Source organism: Lonchura striata, chromosome 5 (assembly GCF_050655825.1).
Source record: "Lonchura striata isolate lonStrDom1 chromosome 5, ASM5065582v1, whole genome shotgun sequence".
In the NCBI taxonomy this organism is placed as follows: domain Eukaryota; kingdom Metazoa; phylum Chordata; class Aves; order Passeriformes; family Estrildidae; genus Lonchura; species Lonchura striata.
In genome coordinates this window covers 16,415,304-16,431,393 of record NC_140707.1, presented here as the reverse complement: position 1 = coordinate 16,431,393, position 16,090 = coordinate 16,415,304, and the positions used below count along the sequence as shown (strand labels likewise).

The following is a 16,090-nucleotide window of genomic DNA, read 5'->3' as shown; positions in this document are numbered from 1 at the left end:
GCTGGACAACTGGAGATCACCAGGCAGCTGTGCTCCTTCAAGTAGCTACAGATCTTGACATCATTTTTCACTTCTTCTGCAGTTACACCTTTTTTCATACCTAGATGCTTACACAAGTCCCTCTAAAATAAAACCCCAACTAAATCCCAAAGCTTTTAATGCACAACACAGCCAATAAGCATGAGTAAAACAGCTGTTTTCAGAATGATACTAGTTCATTAGTTTCATACTGCCTTTGTGGTTGAAATCCTCACTATTTTAGATATTTTTCTTCCTCTTGTAGAGGGGTAGCTCTACAAAACCCCAAGCTAACATGAAGTAACATTAGCAGCAAGGGACTCGCAGGCTCCTGTCTCAGTACTTGATTTTATCATAATAGAGCTCAAAGGTCTAAGAGGAGGCGCTTTCAGGTGCAACATATTTCAAACCCACAGGGCAAGAGCTCCTGTGCCAAAGAACCCTCTGACCTTTGTAAGATAAACAACTTGAACCCATTAAGTTATATAATGCAAAACAAGTTAGAAATACACTTAAAAACTGCTTTAATCCAATGAAAGGATTTCTGTGCTTAATTCAAGGAGCAAAAATTTAAGAAAAACCAAAAACAAACAAACCACAACAAAGCCAGAAACATAGCATTTCCACAGCATACTTGAAAGATAAAAACAAAACCACTGATATTATTTACAGGAATTACCATTTTTAAGCCTTTTCTTTAAAGCATTAATATACTATACAAATAGAAACACAAGCAACATATCCTGATTCTAAAAGCTGCCACTTATCGCTTAGAAAGCGGAGAGGAACCTAAGAAGTTACATAATTTGAACATGAAAAGGAAGATGAAATCATTCAACTTCATCAAATCGTCAGTAGCCTACAGTACAATGGGTTTCAAAAATTACCCCAAACCCAAAAACTACCCTCAGTACTGCATTTTTCCACAAGAGGACACTAAAACAATAGGAAAAACAGTTGTGCAGAAATGTACAGCTACCATACAGCATCGTTCATTAGCCAAGTAGAATGTTTTTCACTTACAAACTATTTCGCAGTGAAGTAGACATCAACTAAGTGTGCATTTTCCAAGTGTGCATATTAGTAATTCTAGTGATTCGGTTTTTAGCGTGGCACAAAAAAAACCCAAAACATATAGTTCAGCTTGTTGTGAACAAAAAATCAACAACTAAGCAATGCCACAGAAACAGCCTTGAAAAGGATCTATTAACCTTGGATTAACTTCATCGCATGACTTCAAGGCTAAGGGCTCACATGCCAGCGGGACCAGGCTGTGCTTACGCGTCCACTCCGGCCTCGCACCAACACCGAAGGAGCGAGTGAATCACACTGGAACAGCCTCCGGTGTCCTGGAGCCCGGGACTCCGGGAAGGGCGATGGGGGACAGCTGAGAGCGCACGGAGCCCGTGTGGCGGGGCTTGGAGCTCCGAGCGCGCTCATGGCCGGGCGTTAACAACCTCCGAGAGATGCTCCGAGCCCCGCTCATTCAGTACCCGGGGCTGCCCCAGCTCCGAGCCCCGCTCATTCAGTACCCGGGGCTGCCCCAGCTCCGAGCCCCGCTCATTCAACGCCCGGGGCTGCCCCAGCTCCGAGCCCCGCTCGCTGAACGCTGCCGGCTCCGAGCCCCGCTCCGAGCGCGCTCCTGGCCGGGCGCTAACCAGCCCGCAGCCGTACCTGCGGCAGCACTCCCTCCCCGCTCGCCTCAAAATGCTCCATTTGCGCCGTCTCAATTCGCTTAGAAAACACCTCTGAGATCATCCAGCCCACCCCAAGACCGACCACCACCGCGGCACGGGCAGCCTTTTCCCCAAACACGTCCGCAGACGGCGCCCATTCCATTTATTGACTCGCTGCTCCGCCGCAGGCCCGGCCGCGCTATGCCGCTCCCCAGGGCAGGACAACGTGACGGGGCAGCCGCCATGGATAACCCGTGCGCGGGGCAGCTCGGGCCCGGCCGCCCACGGAAGCTCCGCGGTGCGGGCCCGACGCCGCCCCTCGGTCCGGGGCACACCGAGCGGCCCGGCCGGGGCACACGGCGGCAGCAGAGCAGAATAGAGCAGAGCAGGGCCGGGCCGGGCCGGGCCGGGGGCCATGAGCGCGGCGGAGCGCGGCCCGCCCGGGGCGGGGCGGCTCTCGCGAGAACCGCGCCGGCGGCCATTTTGCCATGGATTGGCGGCGGGGCGGGGCCGCGGCGCTGCCCGCGGGAGCGGAGGAGGTGGAAGAGGAGGAAGAGGAGGAGGTGGAAGAGGAAGAAGAAGAGGAGGAGGAGGAGGAGGAGAAGGGGGAGGATGAGCCGCGGGCGTCCCCCCGCCTCCCGCTGTTGCTGACGACGGCGCTCGGGTCAGCCTGCTGCGGGCTCCGCGCCGCGCCACCGGCCATGGTGCCCAGCGAGGAGAACCAGCTCGTCCCCAAAGAGGTGAGGCGGAGATGGAGGCCGCGGGTGGCAGGGCCGGGCACTGCCGCTGACCGAGGAGGGAGTGGAGGAGGCCCAGCCCGGCTCGGCCTGGCTCGGCTCTGCTCCCTCCCTGCGCGGCCCGGCGAGCGCGGGTCCGTCTTTGTGCGGGCCCGGGGTGATGGCGGTGCGCGGGTAAAGGGCCTGGCCGGGGGAGGAGGAGGCGGCGGCCGGGGCTGGGGCTGAGGCCGGGCTGCGCAGGGCCCGAGGGCTGCACCTGTCCGTGTGGAGGCATGCGGGGAGCCGGGCCTGCTCGGCGGCAGCGGCTGAGGGCAGAGTGGGGCCCGGCCCCGGCCGCCAGGCGGGTCTGTGCCCCGGAGCCGGCCCCGGCCGCCAGGCGGGTCTGTGCCCCGGAGCCGGCCCCGGCTGCCAGGCGGGTCTGTGCCCATGGGCCGGGGCCGGGTGCGCGGCGGCTCCGCGCTCCTGGATCGGGGCAGAACGGGCGGCAGTGCCCGCGGTATGTGCCGGAGGGAACGAGTCGAGCAGCGGCTCGTTTCCTTTATTCTGGGCCCCTCATCTCTCCCCTGCTGTAGGGAGAAGGGGAAAGGCTTGGCTTTGGCCATAGGCTAGAGATAAGAGGCCGAGTGAAAGAGGAAGGCGAAGCCTCTGTCCTGCAGCGATAGGCGAATGACACGTGTCAAGTTGGAGCGATACTGTGCAGAGGAAAGAGTTCGGGTGATGGCATGAAATGTTTGGAAACAGCTACTGGTAAAGTAGTATCAGCAGAAACTTTGTTTGCTGAGCAGGTACACGTTTTGCCAATTTTTTATGACAGTTTTGCAGTTCTCATAAATTACTCAAACCCTTCCCGTTGCATTTTGTTAAATGTCAGTGTTACGTTTACCTGTTCCGTCATGTGTTGTTCCAGGAAGCTTTGTCAGGCAAGGGCTTCGTTTTTGTGGAGCTTAGTAAAATGAGGTGCTGATCCTTAAATGGTATTGTTGAGCAGATCTGGGAAGCAAATAACAGCACTGAATATTGGAAACAAATTTTTGTGCAAGCAGTTCTGCATGTAAACACAGGATATGTGTAGGAAAAAGGTAACTTTACCTCGTTTCCTTTCTTAAAATACTAAGGTTTAAAGGACTACATTTTGTCTTTTTACAGGAAAGTGAAATCTCCAGAAACTTTAAAAAAGAGATGTAGTGTAGTAGCTAAGATACTTAAATACTAGCTTTTAACAAAAATCTTCAAAAATATAAAACCAGGGTCAGAAGTCAGAGTAGCTGATATACTTAAAAGATCTCATTTTAAAATCAAATAGACACCTAATGGATAGTGGCAGGAGAAACATTGTGGCAGTAGCTGTAGTTAAGTAGCATAGACAAGATATTAATAAAAGCAGCTAGCCAAGGCTGTGTCTTTAGCTATATGTATTAATAGTATCCCCCTTGGCTTTAGAGTTGTATTCAGAATATACTTATGATTCAGATGTGTATTTTTAACTGACTCATTGGAGGAGGCTTTTGAATGCACTTTTATCTGTAGGGGGGGAAGTATGGGGAAAGGAAGATGAATATATGTGATTATAGATATGGGTATCTTAAACAGTCTATAAACTTTGTACATTGATAATGCTAGCGGGAGAACTTGTTTTTTCTCAGCAAGTTTTGTCAAGTTCTTTGTTGTGTCTCTATACATTTTTAAGGTAAATGAAACTGAACAGAATATTAATGAAATCAAATTGAGAAAGAAAACAGATGAACTATTTGTTTTAAGACTATCTGGTTATATCTATATATATTTTGTAACAGAAGTTTGTCTTCAACTTTTCCAGTGTTTTTCAGTATTTCCACTTTTTTTTAGTGACAGGGAGTTTTAACAAATGCTACACTGCAGCGTTCCCATTAAGTCCCTCTGAGATTCATTAATAGTCCAATTGCAGAGAACACTGAGTTATGGGGAAACATAATTCTCCAAATCTCTTTGAGTTCTCAACAGCCTGCTCCTAATAATAATTCCTTTTGTGCCCTTAGGAGCAGTTGGAGGCAAAGCAGATCGTTTGGAGTTTCAGCTGTGCTCTCCAGGGATGGATAAAGGCCCACAACTGGTGGTTTTGTCCCGTCCTGGTGGGCTGGGTGGTATCACTTGTACAGCTCTCTGTCTTGGTGCTGCTTTAGAGATTTCAGCTGGGCTCTGAACCAGCGTCTGCTTTGGATGAGCACACAACCAGATTTTCCTTGGCATTCCAGTGTGAAAGAATGAGAAGAAATGTAATGTTTGCTTTAGGCTGGTTTAGGGAATGACTAATCATCCAAAGCAATGGATGGGAAAAGAATTTTGGTTCTTGTCTGCAAGTTAGCGATGCCTTCATAGTTAAGTGATAGGAGGTGTCCCTAACACTACCAGCCTGTGTGTGGTGGAGTGGAAGGATGGGTATTAAGTTGATTATGAGTCTTCAGTTAGTGTTTTTATCCACATTTCTGTATGTTAACAGGAGCTCAGGTTACTGTTTGTAAAGTAGAATTGCTAGGATTTTTTTCATTATGTTTTGAAAGGAGTAGTACTGTTTTTATGGATACAAAGGTTCATCTTTCATTAGTCTCTTGTGAAAAGTTTTCTTTTGGACATTGAATAGCTTCAGCTGCATCTCTGAAGTCCAGGTAGCCAGGGTGTTATTTTCTCTTGCTCATAACTTTGGGACAAAGTTCGTTTTCCTTTGGAAAAGATGTATTAGAGCAGTTTCTAATAAACCAGTGTTGGAGTTTCATTTTGGATAAAGGTTTTTGCCTGGGCTATGCAGGTACTTAGCAAGTTCATTCTTGCATCCCTACTGCTGCCTAATGCTTTCCCAGCTGTTCCTGTAATAGTGTGACCAGTAATTCCTTATGGTGGGGGCAGTGAGAATCCCTGTTCACTGCATCTGGGGTTCAGTGTAAATTGGTCTCTGTTCCCTTTCCTTCCTTCCTTTTCTGAATCCTCAGTTACTTTGCTTTCTTCTTCTAAAAGATGAAAAGATTAAATTCAATTTCCTTTTTTATCCAGTAAACAGAAGGCACTGAGTAAAACACTGTTTATTGCTGTACCCTGGTAGCAATTTTTATAGAATATGCTCAAATTTTGCTATATTAATAGGTGTGGATTTTTACCCAGTAACTGTGAGAAGGGAGGGTGAATAGTATGAGTAAGATAAATATGGAAATAAGAAAATGATGCTATCAGAAGGGAAAGGGTTTCTATGGCTCTCAGTGTTTCTTACAGGAAAGGTTGACTTGAAACTTATTGTGGGGTAAATCTATCTCAAATAGAAAATAATAAAATATTATTATCAACACAGTTGGTGGAAAAGATGCCTATGTGTGTTTACTGGTAATATAAGTGAACTTTATAAAGATTTATCTTGAAAATCAAGATGTATGAGAACTTAGTGAGTATTGGTCAAAGTATGAGAAGTGTGTTCTGCTATGAGGTTTTTGAAGTGTTTGTGCTACTGGTTAAATAAATGCTGTGCAGATGCTTTTTCAACATGTTCCATCATGAACTATCTGAAGTACACCTGTCAGAATAATAATAAGAATATGCTTGCTGCCATTAAATTGAGTAAGGTGTTGTGACTTCTCTCTCAGCTCACTAATGTCTTTTCATCCCTACACTAACAAATCCATTTTAATCTTCTGCACTGAACAAATCAAATGTGTCTCTTGATGGATATCATTCTGACTTCCTCATTAGAAGAGCAGGAATCTGATTAAGATATTTTGCAATTCTCTTTAGTAAAGGGATGCTGTTCTTTTCAATGCTGATGACATCCTTGTTTTTCATTCCCATATATCAAAAGATTCTAGAAGTGGTTACAGCTTGCATAATTTATCAGTTTTTCTTGCTTTCCTTCTCATGTGCTCCATTTAGGGAACATAAAGGAATGTTTGTGACAGCTAGAGAAACTGAGTAATTCATAGACTGAGAAGGTATTTTGGAAATCAAATTTAGGAAACAAACAGAAAATCCACATGGAAGTCCACCAAATAATTTGTTCATTGTGAACAGACACTTTCTGAATGATGTTCATGTAGTTACTGAGTTTGGTGAATAAAGCTTAGCGTAGAATTCAAGACCTTTCCCTGATTTTTTTCCAGCTATTGGGCTTCCCAGTTAGCATTTACTTTCCCCTGCTATCATTGTGGTATTTAATCTGCAGCATAGAAAAACGATCAGGATAATGAAGTATCAGCACCTCTTGATCATCTGATGAAATGTTTCTGCCTAAGAGGTACCAGCTGCCTGATGGGCAACACTTGGTACTGGAGCCTCAGACTGTAAATGCTGCTAGTGGAAGTTATTACTTGGGAGAATAATCTGACAGCTAAATAACTAAATACTACTTCTTTTTCCTGCATTTTGAATCATTTTGAACATCATCACAAACAATAAATGCCATTTTATGTCATTACTGTTTTGTGTGTCACTGGTGATTAAAATTTCAGAATCAAAAGCATTAGTAGTAAAAGTATAAACCTTAATTTTTTTTTGTGCCATTTTCTGGTCTTTTTAAAACCTGTGGATATAATCAATGCAGCTTTGTATTATAGCTTTAAAATGTTAGTTGCACAAATACACACATTCTGATTAAAATTATTATTGTGCTGCCTCATTTTCTGATAGAATGTAGTGATATCAATATAACATTAAAATTTGTGGTGATTTAATGAAATAAACCAGTACCTTGAATTTGTGCTACCTTTCAATTACGTGCTTCATTCTTGTCAGAATTAAATGGGAGTAGGGGCAGGGTTTTGTTCTGAACCTTCCCCCCCCACCCCCCCAGTACATTACAACTGATACTGTAATGCACTATGTTATGTACAAATGTTCATAAATGTTCACAGCTTCACTCTTTTTGTTGTGTTTGAAAATATGTTGGGTTTTGTCTAAGAAAATAAAGGTGAAAGTTACGTCTGTAGAAAACAGAGTGGTCAAGTTACATATTCAGACTTTTTGTTCAGTTTGAAAAAGTTTTTAATTACTTTGTGAACATTTAAAGGTGCTATTTTACACTTTGCCCTTTAAGATTTAATGTGGTGTACTTTTGGGTGGGCTGCCATTTAGCATTTTGTTATTTTTCTGTTCTTGAGTGAAGTATTCATTAAACAATGCCACTAGTTAGTAAAGAACTGATAATTGTGAATTCTAGTAAGTCACAGAATTTTTTTGTGGAGCTCTGATAAAATAACAATGAACTTGACCACAGTTTTAGGCACTGTGAAATGCTGGGATTTTTATTTTCTTTGGTTTTTGCCATGCTTGGCATGTAATCAGCTTGCACTGAGCAAATGCTCTTGCACAGCATTGGCAGATGAAATAATTTCTAAAAAGGATGTCGTGCATGTTCTAAAAATACTGAGGGGTGAAATTGGTACAGATCATTTGATTCAATATAATTGTTGAGATTGTGATCACAAGGGTGCTTTAGGTGCTTCTGAAAAATGGCAACAGATTATTTTTAGATTGGCATTTCTGTGAATAGCTTAGAGCTGGGTGTTGTGCTGCAGTTCAGGTGTAGCTTCTCAATAAGCACATGTGATGAAAGCTGCCTCAGTAACACAAGCAAGTGTGCTTGAATTTCTGAGGAGTGGTGAATGCTCTGGTTTTGGAGCTTCCTGAGAAATATGTTAGATACAGTGTGAAAGTTTCCCCAGTAAATAGTGTCTGAACACATAAATTGCATTTTCTGAAGAAGTTTGGCAGTGTACTACAGGAGCTAAAGGAATGGAAGGCAGCCATGCTCACTGATTTGTGTAGGTATTGGGTTGAGATCACTAACAGTGAAGGAAAAGAAAAAACAGCAGATACAGAAACTCTTACTTGGTACCTCTTGTTTTGTAAATAAAATGCTTTTATCAGGTTATATATGGAAAAATTGTTGAGGTCCTTTCTCACATATGCATTGTCATTCCTGTTCTTTCTGTGAGGACATTGCTCCAGAGTTCTGTGTTCTCCCTGGAGCCCTTGGTGGCAGTGGCAGCAGGCAGAGTTTATGCCTAGGTGCTTCCATTCTGTGCATAATTCCCAGAGAGCTGCACACAGAATGCCTGCCAACACACCTTGCTGTTCAGTTTCTGTCTTTCCTTCCCCAACATCAGCTGGACAGCTTAAAATTAGAGAGTTGTTAAAGAATTACAAACTATGCCTGTAGTCATGTTTTGAACTGTTTTGAAATGTCTGAACTGTACAGGATTAAAATTTTTTAGCATACATGTCTGTTGGTGATTTTGTAGGGAAGTAAACCTTCATTTCAAAATTCTCCAGTAAGAGAAAACTCTTCTGAGTACTGGTTTTGCTCAGACTCTTAATTTGTTTTTATGCTAATGTTCCATTTGTAATTCAATCCAGCAGAAATTTCTTCAGAATAAGAGCAGCAAAGGAAAATGTTTCCATAGAAGTCATACTTGAAGAAATGAAGGGCAAGTTCATCCACTGCTTCTATGACTCTCAGCAGGGGAAAAATCTTGCAAGTATAGACTAATATATAAAAGTATAGTAAGTGTCTAGCGGTGTTGTCATATCTCCATTTTTAGCTTTTATGGGTTTTGTTTTTTAAGGAAGACCAAGGAGCATGCTGTTTAGGAAGGTGGAGAGAAGTTACAGGCAAAGGAAGCTGTATAGAAAAGAGGCTGTTTCAGATCTGAGTGTAAAGGTTATACTGTAATAAATGTAGAGAGTCTGGCAGATTGTGAATGTACAGAACTTCATTGACATTTAATTCTCACAATTATTTTAATGTGGTTGCAAAACCCTTTGCAAGTTCAACAGCTTTGGGTCAGAGGAAAGAAAATAGGATCAGCTGAAATTAAAACCTTTAAAAGTAAGAGAGTGAAATACCATGTCTAGTGGTTAAGAGATAGCTATAGATATTTAAACTGTTATTTGTTACGCCTGAAGAAAACTTTGTTCTTGTGTGATCTGCAGGTATGACCAGGAAATACTTGCACACTTTTGTTATTGACAGCTGCTTTGTTTGACTTTTTTTAAGGGAAGTAGTTAATCTTGAATCACTTTAATTTACTGTGTTTAAAAGACCTTAAGGAGACAGGTGTAAGAAGACTGGTTCTTCAGATGTCCTAAGTAAGACATATTTGAAGTCTCACTTTAAATATGAAAAACACCTTCTGTAAAACTGAAATGTGGATATTTTGGTTTGTAGTTCAGCTCTCCTCAGGCATGTGTCCCCTTACACTATATCTTTTTCTATAGTCTTTGGAACAACCTCCAGGCTTATACTTATTTCTGGCCCCATCCCAACTTTTTTTGTTCGTATTCTTTTGTTAATGTTTTTTACAAATGACCTGGTAATACACAGCAGTAGGAGCAGACTCTCAAAGGGAAACGTTAGTCTCATAACACACTCTTTATTTCTGAGCCATAGGGTTATTTTTGGATATGTTTGGAAAGTTGGAAATAGTAGACTTTGAAGTGTATATGTATTACAAAAATAATTTGCCCCTGTTCATTTTCCAAGAGTGACAGTTGACAGCTGGCATGCAGCTGATTCAGTGAGGTGGCACTTCCAATTTTTTAAACTAAAATTTTGTTACTAAGGAAGCATTTCTGAGAAAGTGCCAATAATAATCTACACAAGGCAGAGAAGAGAGTAAAATATACATCCCATTTTCCAAAGGGAACAAGATGACAGAGGCTCTGTTACAGAGTTGATTTTTTATTTCCTCCCTGAATCGTTTTATGCCCCATAGGGAGAGCGTTTGTAGGGTTGGCTTAGCATGGGTGTCAGTATAGCCTGCCTGTCTTCTGGGATCTGGCCCACCTTCCCTCTGGGAAAAATTGTAATATTGTTATGTTACACTATAACCTTTACACTCAGATCTGAAACAGCCTCTTTTCTATACAGCTTCCTTTGCCTGTAACTTCTCTCCACCTTCCTAAGCAGCATGCTCCTTGGTCTTCCTTAAAAAACAGAAGCTGGCAAACACAGGCAGTGTGGCATGCAGGCAGGAGCAATGGCATTGCCACAGCAGTGACACTGTTAGCTCTTCTAGGCCTTTCCCAAGAGAAGGGGGAGTTACTCCTCTTGTCCAATAATTAGGAAAATGGTCAGTCAGGATAAATATTCTTGAATTTTGATGTGTTTTAGGCTTTTTGTGAAGCAATTTTTTTCCTTACATAAAGAGACAGAAGACCTCTGTTTAGTTTCACTAGCTTCAAAACGTTGGATTCTGCCTGAAGTCTTCCCAGTACAATGAAGAATTCAAAGGTGTGGATAAAGTATGTTATTGAGGTACTCACAAACCTGATACTTTAAAAGCAGTCAGATTCAAGACTAAATGATTGTGTCTAAAGGTTGTTTGTGGGAATCCTTAAAATCAGAGGGTTTTGGGAAAGCTGCAAAAGGCAGGCCTCATAGACAGCAGAACTACTATTAGAGCTTAACAGTAGCTGTACAATTTATCAGCAGAAAAATTATATAAGATGTAGAAAGTAAGTACAAATAGAACAATGGTCTGTGTATTAACAACTGGCTAGAATAACTTCCCGAGCTACAAAAAAGTATATCTAACAAGATATTAAAAATTCTAAGTTTAATAATAAAAGTCTATACATTGTATTTTAAAACTTACAAACAAGTATTGTATTCAAAATAAGCAAACATTGTGTACTGTGTATCTATAGTAATTAAATAGAACTACTGTCAATACACTTTTGCTTTGTGTGATTGGTCAAAAAACTTTTAAAGTGAGTTATAACATTGAGTTGTCTGCTCCTGGGGAACATGAGCTGCTGGCATCTTCCCATTGTCATAACCATGTTATGAGACTGATGCTGAAAAATAAACAACCCAAGACATGTTCCTCAGCAATCCCATCCTATTAGTGATTTATACATAGAACCAACAATAGTTGTTCGGAATTTTTTTTGCTCCAGGAAGCGTTCCAACACACAATGTTGGAATCAAGTTAACAGCTCAAAATTACTCTGTTTAGGACCTTGTGGGATCTGTGTTTTAAAAAGTGTGTTCAGTTTGCCACAAGTGTGCTTTGAAATAATGTCTTTTTAAGTGTTTTGGTTCAGGCATTTGTAATAGGATTCTAAGTGCACTGTTCTGGGCTGCCGCAAAGCATTTGTGTTGAGTAACACCTCAGTGCTCTGACAGGATTAGTTTAGTAACTTGTATTTCAAGAAGGTGCTTCTTTCCTCTAAAATAAAGCCAGATGTGAGTCCGAGACCATCTGCCCAATGCTTCCTTCATTACCAGGACCTTGATCACCCTGTGTTCACCTCCCAGGGAGGGACCCTTCCTACCTGGCTGTACCAGGGAAGTTGGCCTCTGAAAAGAGCTTCCTTGGGCTTGGGAAAAAACATGGAGCGTGGGTAGCTCTGCTGGGGTAAAGGCGCTTGTGGGTTGTGAGGACACTCTGGAATCCATGGTTCAAAAGCACAGGGTAGAAAGAGGGGAATGGTGGAAATGGTACCCCAGTGCTCACTGACTGATGCTCACTGACAGTGCTCATTGTTCTCCCCTTATTTGCTATCTATTTGAAAAATCTTTGATCTTCTCACTTTTTGCAAGAAGCAGCGCTGTCAACATGTATCTAGATTGACCCTTTTGAAATAGGTGGAAAAATTCCTAAATTATGGTTGCGGGTTCTCAAGGAGCTGATTTGATAGTATTTGATCATTGCTGAGAGAGGAAGAAACATTCAGACACTAACAGTGGTTCAGCTGAACAGAAGCTTGTTTCAACTATGTGATTATACTTCAGAAGTAAAAGGTACTGAAGATCCCAAATTTCACTTATCCTTGTAATTGCTGGAAATGTGCATCCACCCATTTACACAGACCTGGAATGTGCACCCCAAAGTTCACCCAACAGGGATGTGACTGGCAGTAGTCACTTAATGTGCACTTCATATGGGAGTCTGAAGTTGCTGAAGCTATATTAGATTTGAGAATTGCTGTTTTAGGCTTAATCATCCAAGTAATTCGATGAATTTAAGTTTGATGTCTACTGCTTGCTACTGATTTCTTTGTCTTTCCTCTGTACTGCCGTGATTTGTGAGAATTATTTACGGGGTGTGGACGTGTAGAGTCTTCTCTAGTGGTGATCCTTTCAAGTCTCAATGGGCCATTAAATTTACTTGGCAGTAAAACTTCAAACATCTATTGATTCAACTCTTGACCTGGAATTTGGAAATATTGGGTAGAATCTGTATGAAGTTTGACCTTAGCTTTAGGTTTTGCTTTCAATCTCTGAAACTAATTTTATAAAAATGAAGCTGGAGTTAAAATAATGAAATGCTGCTATAGAATTTTAATTTTAATTAAGTCAGTGATTCACGGCTGAAAAATAGCAAGCCACATCTAAATGCAATGTTAAAACCACTGCAGTTCTACATTTGAATATTGTTGTGAGAGATCCAGTAACACTCTATTTTTATTGTTCCTTTATTTTCAACAAATACAGAACCTATATGGTCAAAGCAAATGTCTGTCTTGCAGATGGCATTAATAACAATGCTGCCTTTGTATATACAGAAATACAGCTTGAATTGCTTCAATGCAACAATATGCTTTATGCTCTGCAACTTGCAGGTGCAAGTCTTTCATGAAGAAAGATGAAATGTGTTTTAGAAAGGTACATGGGGTGTGAATTCTTGTGTAGCATGGCCCTCTAGAATGTCCATCCAGGTCAGACCTGTGTGTTGATTGCATGTTCCTATTGTAAAGAGTCTTTTTTAAATCTGGTCTAATAGTCTTAAATCTTGTACATGCAGGTTTATCATCATCATCACCTTTCTAGAAATGGAAGAGTGTAAGGGGCCGTAGAGTGGTGTGGGTTGGGAGGGACCTTTACTATTGTCAAGTTCCACCCTTCTGCTGTGGGTGAGTTCACCTTTCACTAGAGCTGGTTGCTCAGGGCCCCATCTAGCCTGGCTGTGAACACTTCCAGGGATGGGCCATTCCTCAACTTCCCTGGGTAAAGTTGTGCCAGTGGCTTGCCACCCTCATGTAAACAATTTCTTCCATATATCTAGTCTACATTTCCCCTTTCAATGTGAACCCATTACTCCTTGTCTTACCACTACAGTTCCTGATGACCAGTTGCTCTCTGGCTTCCTTGTATGCCCTTCAGATACTGCTTCTATGAGGTCTTCATGCAGCTTTCTCTTCTCCAGGCTGAACAGCCGCAGCTCTGCCAGCCTGTCTTCATAGGGGAGGTACCCGAGTCCCCTTATCAACTTCATGTCCCTTTTCTGGACTTGCTCCAACAGTTCAATGTCCTCCTTATGCTGTGGGCACCAGAAATGCCCCCAGCACTTGGAGTGGGGTTTCACAAGGGCAGAGTGGAGGGGGAAGTTCCCCTCCCCTGACCTGCTGGTCACACTCCATTTGATGTTTCTGGGCTGCTGGCATGCACTGCTGACTCATGCTAAGTTTTTCATCAGCCATCACCCCCAAATCCTTCTCCTCAGGGCTGCTCTCAATCACTTCTTTGCACAGCTTCTAGGTGTGTTTGGCATTTTCCCAACTCGGGTGTAGGACCTTGCACTTTGCTTTGTTGAACTTCATCTGGGTCACACAGCTCCACCTCTCAAGCTGTCCCTCAGGGTGGCATCTTTTCCATGCAACATGTTGATAGCACCACACAGTTTATTGTCATCAGCAGACTTGCTGAGGATGCTCCCCATCCTGTGGGATTTCCACTCAGTAAGATGGAGTGACTTGGGATGAAAGTGTCAGTGTTTCAATTTTTTAAAAAAATTACAGTTAACAGTTGAAATTACAATTTCAAATATTTGTTGACCAAAATATTAGCCTGAGAAAACTTCTGTGCTAAAATAATTGTAGCATGATTTTGTGAATTATAGCCTTAATTAACAGTCTGCATTTGCCTTTTAGGTGCTTATGCAGTTGAGGGTCTGTAAGTTGTTTTCGTAAGCCACTGATGCGCTGTGTCACACTTTGGCAAAGTAGCAGCATGGAACTTTGAGCATGGAGCTTCAAGGACATCTCTCAAGTACTGGATAGATGTACTTGCTACCTGAGCAGTTGCTCTTACTTCTTATGAGGAAAAGACATTAAGATGTTTGTGCATTTGCCTGTGTATGTTAATTTGATGGCCTTGAACTATGTAGTTAATTGCCTATTGATTTTGTGGGTGTAATAAGTAATTGGCTTGGCACATGCCAGAGTAACTTGTATCGGGTAAAATTAAGCAACTGTATAGAAGATCTTTGGTTTCTTAATTGTACCTTAAATATGTTTGCATGATGACAGGAGCTTTTTTGTAAAATGTAGAATTGCACTAGTGGTTATTATAAAGATTATTTGGAGTGTTTGAGTGAACAATTAATTAAAAAGTAGAGAAGGCTGCATTTGAGAGATGGACACATCCTTTTGATTTCAACAAGGCCAGGTCCCATGTCCTGCACTTGAGTCATAACCCTATGCTTTGCTACAGGCTTTGGGGAGACTGCTTGGAATGGGCCCAGTGGAAAAGGACCTGGGGTGCTGATTGACAGCAGCTGAAAGTGGCCAAGGAGGCCCATGACACCCTGGCCTGTATCAGCAATAGTGTGGCCAGCAGGACCAGGGCAGGGCTGTGCCCCTGTTCTGGGCACTGCTGAGGCCACGCCTCAGGAGGTGTGTCCTGGTCTGGGCCCCTCAGTTCTGGAAGGACACTGAGGGGCTGGAGCAGGTCCTGAGAAGGGCAATGGAGCTGGGAGGTTCTGGAGGGTAGAAGCCCTGCGAGAAGTAGTTGAGGGAGCTGGGGGCATTCAGCCTGGAGAAAAGAGGCTCAGGGGAGACCTGACCCCTCTCTGAGCTGCCTGACAGGAGGCTGGGGCGAGGTGGGGATTGACCTCTCCTCCCAGGCTACTGGTGACAGGATGAGAGGACACAGCCTGAAGCTGCATCAGGGGATGTTCGGGTTGGACATCAGAAGGAATTGCTTCACAGAAAGGATTGTTAAGCATTGGAAAGGGCTGCCCAGGGAGGGTGGAGTCTCTGTCTCTGGAGGTGTTCATGAAGGAACTGGATGAGGCGCTTGGTGCTGTGGTCTAGTTGACATGGTTGGACTTGGTGACCTTGGAAGCCTTTCCCAACCTAGATGGTTTTGTGATTCTGTGACTTGTGATTTTTCTTGTCAGAGAAGCTCTCAATTATTTCTAAGAATTCTGAACATCATATAAACAGTATAATTTGTAAATCTGATTAGTTTGATCTTTACATGGAATTTGTGTAGTGAAGTAGCTCTTGAAAATCTTCCAGCAGACCTTATCTGAAAAAACAAGAGTTGAGAACACAGCTCTTGATATAAAAGAACATGATCAAATATATCAAATAATATCAAAGAATAATATCAAAAGGAATATTTTGATGAAAGAAGCAATCTGTAGATAGTTCTGTGCAGGTGATACCTGGAGCCTGTCTTCCCCTTCCACTCTCCACTGTGTGCACCAAGTCAAATAGCGTACTACAAAATTACGTGTGCCCCTGTGTGTACCAGACTTAGCTTGCATGTCTCTGGGGAGAAGGAATTCAGGCTGAAGTCAGGGTTCTCTGGAGTCCCTGACTGGGAGGAAAATTGGAAGTCTTAATTAAGTCCTTGACACAGGGCAATGTATTTGACAACAATAATAATATTACAAATCAGCAGTTTCAGATTTT

The 16,090-nt window shown here is 42.7% G+C and overlaps 1 protein-coding gene across 6 annotated transcripts in view; it reads left to right on the top strand.

Moving 5' to 3' along the window:
* Positions 1–2,167: 2,167 nt before the first annotated feature.
* Positions 2,168–16,090, top strand: part of USP47 (ubiquitin specific peptidase 47) — a 51,920-nt gene continuing 37,997 nt past the window's right edge. For all 6 annotated transcript variants that reach the window (XM_085579835.1, XM_085579836.1, XM_021544861.4 and 3 more), the window contains exon 1: positions 2,168–2,434. In XM_085579835.1, coding sequence (XP_085435961.1) covers positions 2,183–2,434 — 252 coding nt within the window. In that variant the 5' untranslated portion in view covers positions 2,168–2,182. The remainder of the gene's footprint in view (positions 2,435–16,090) is intronic.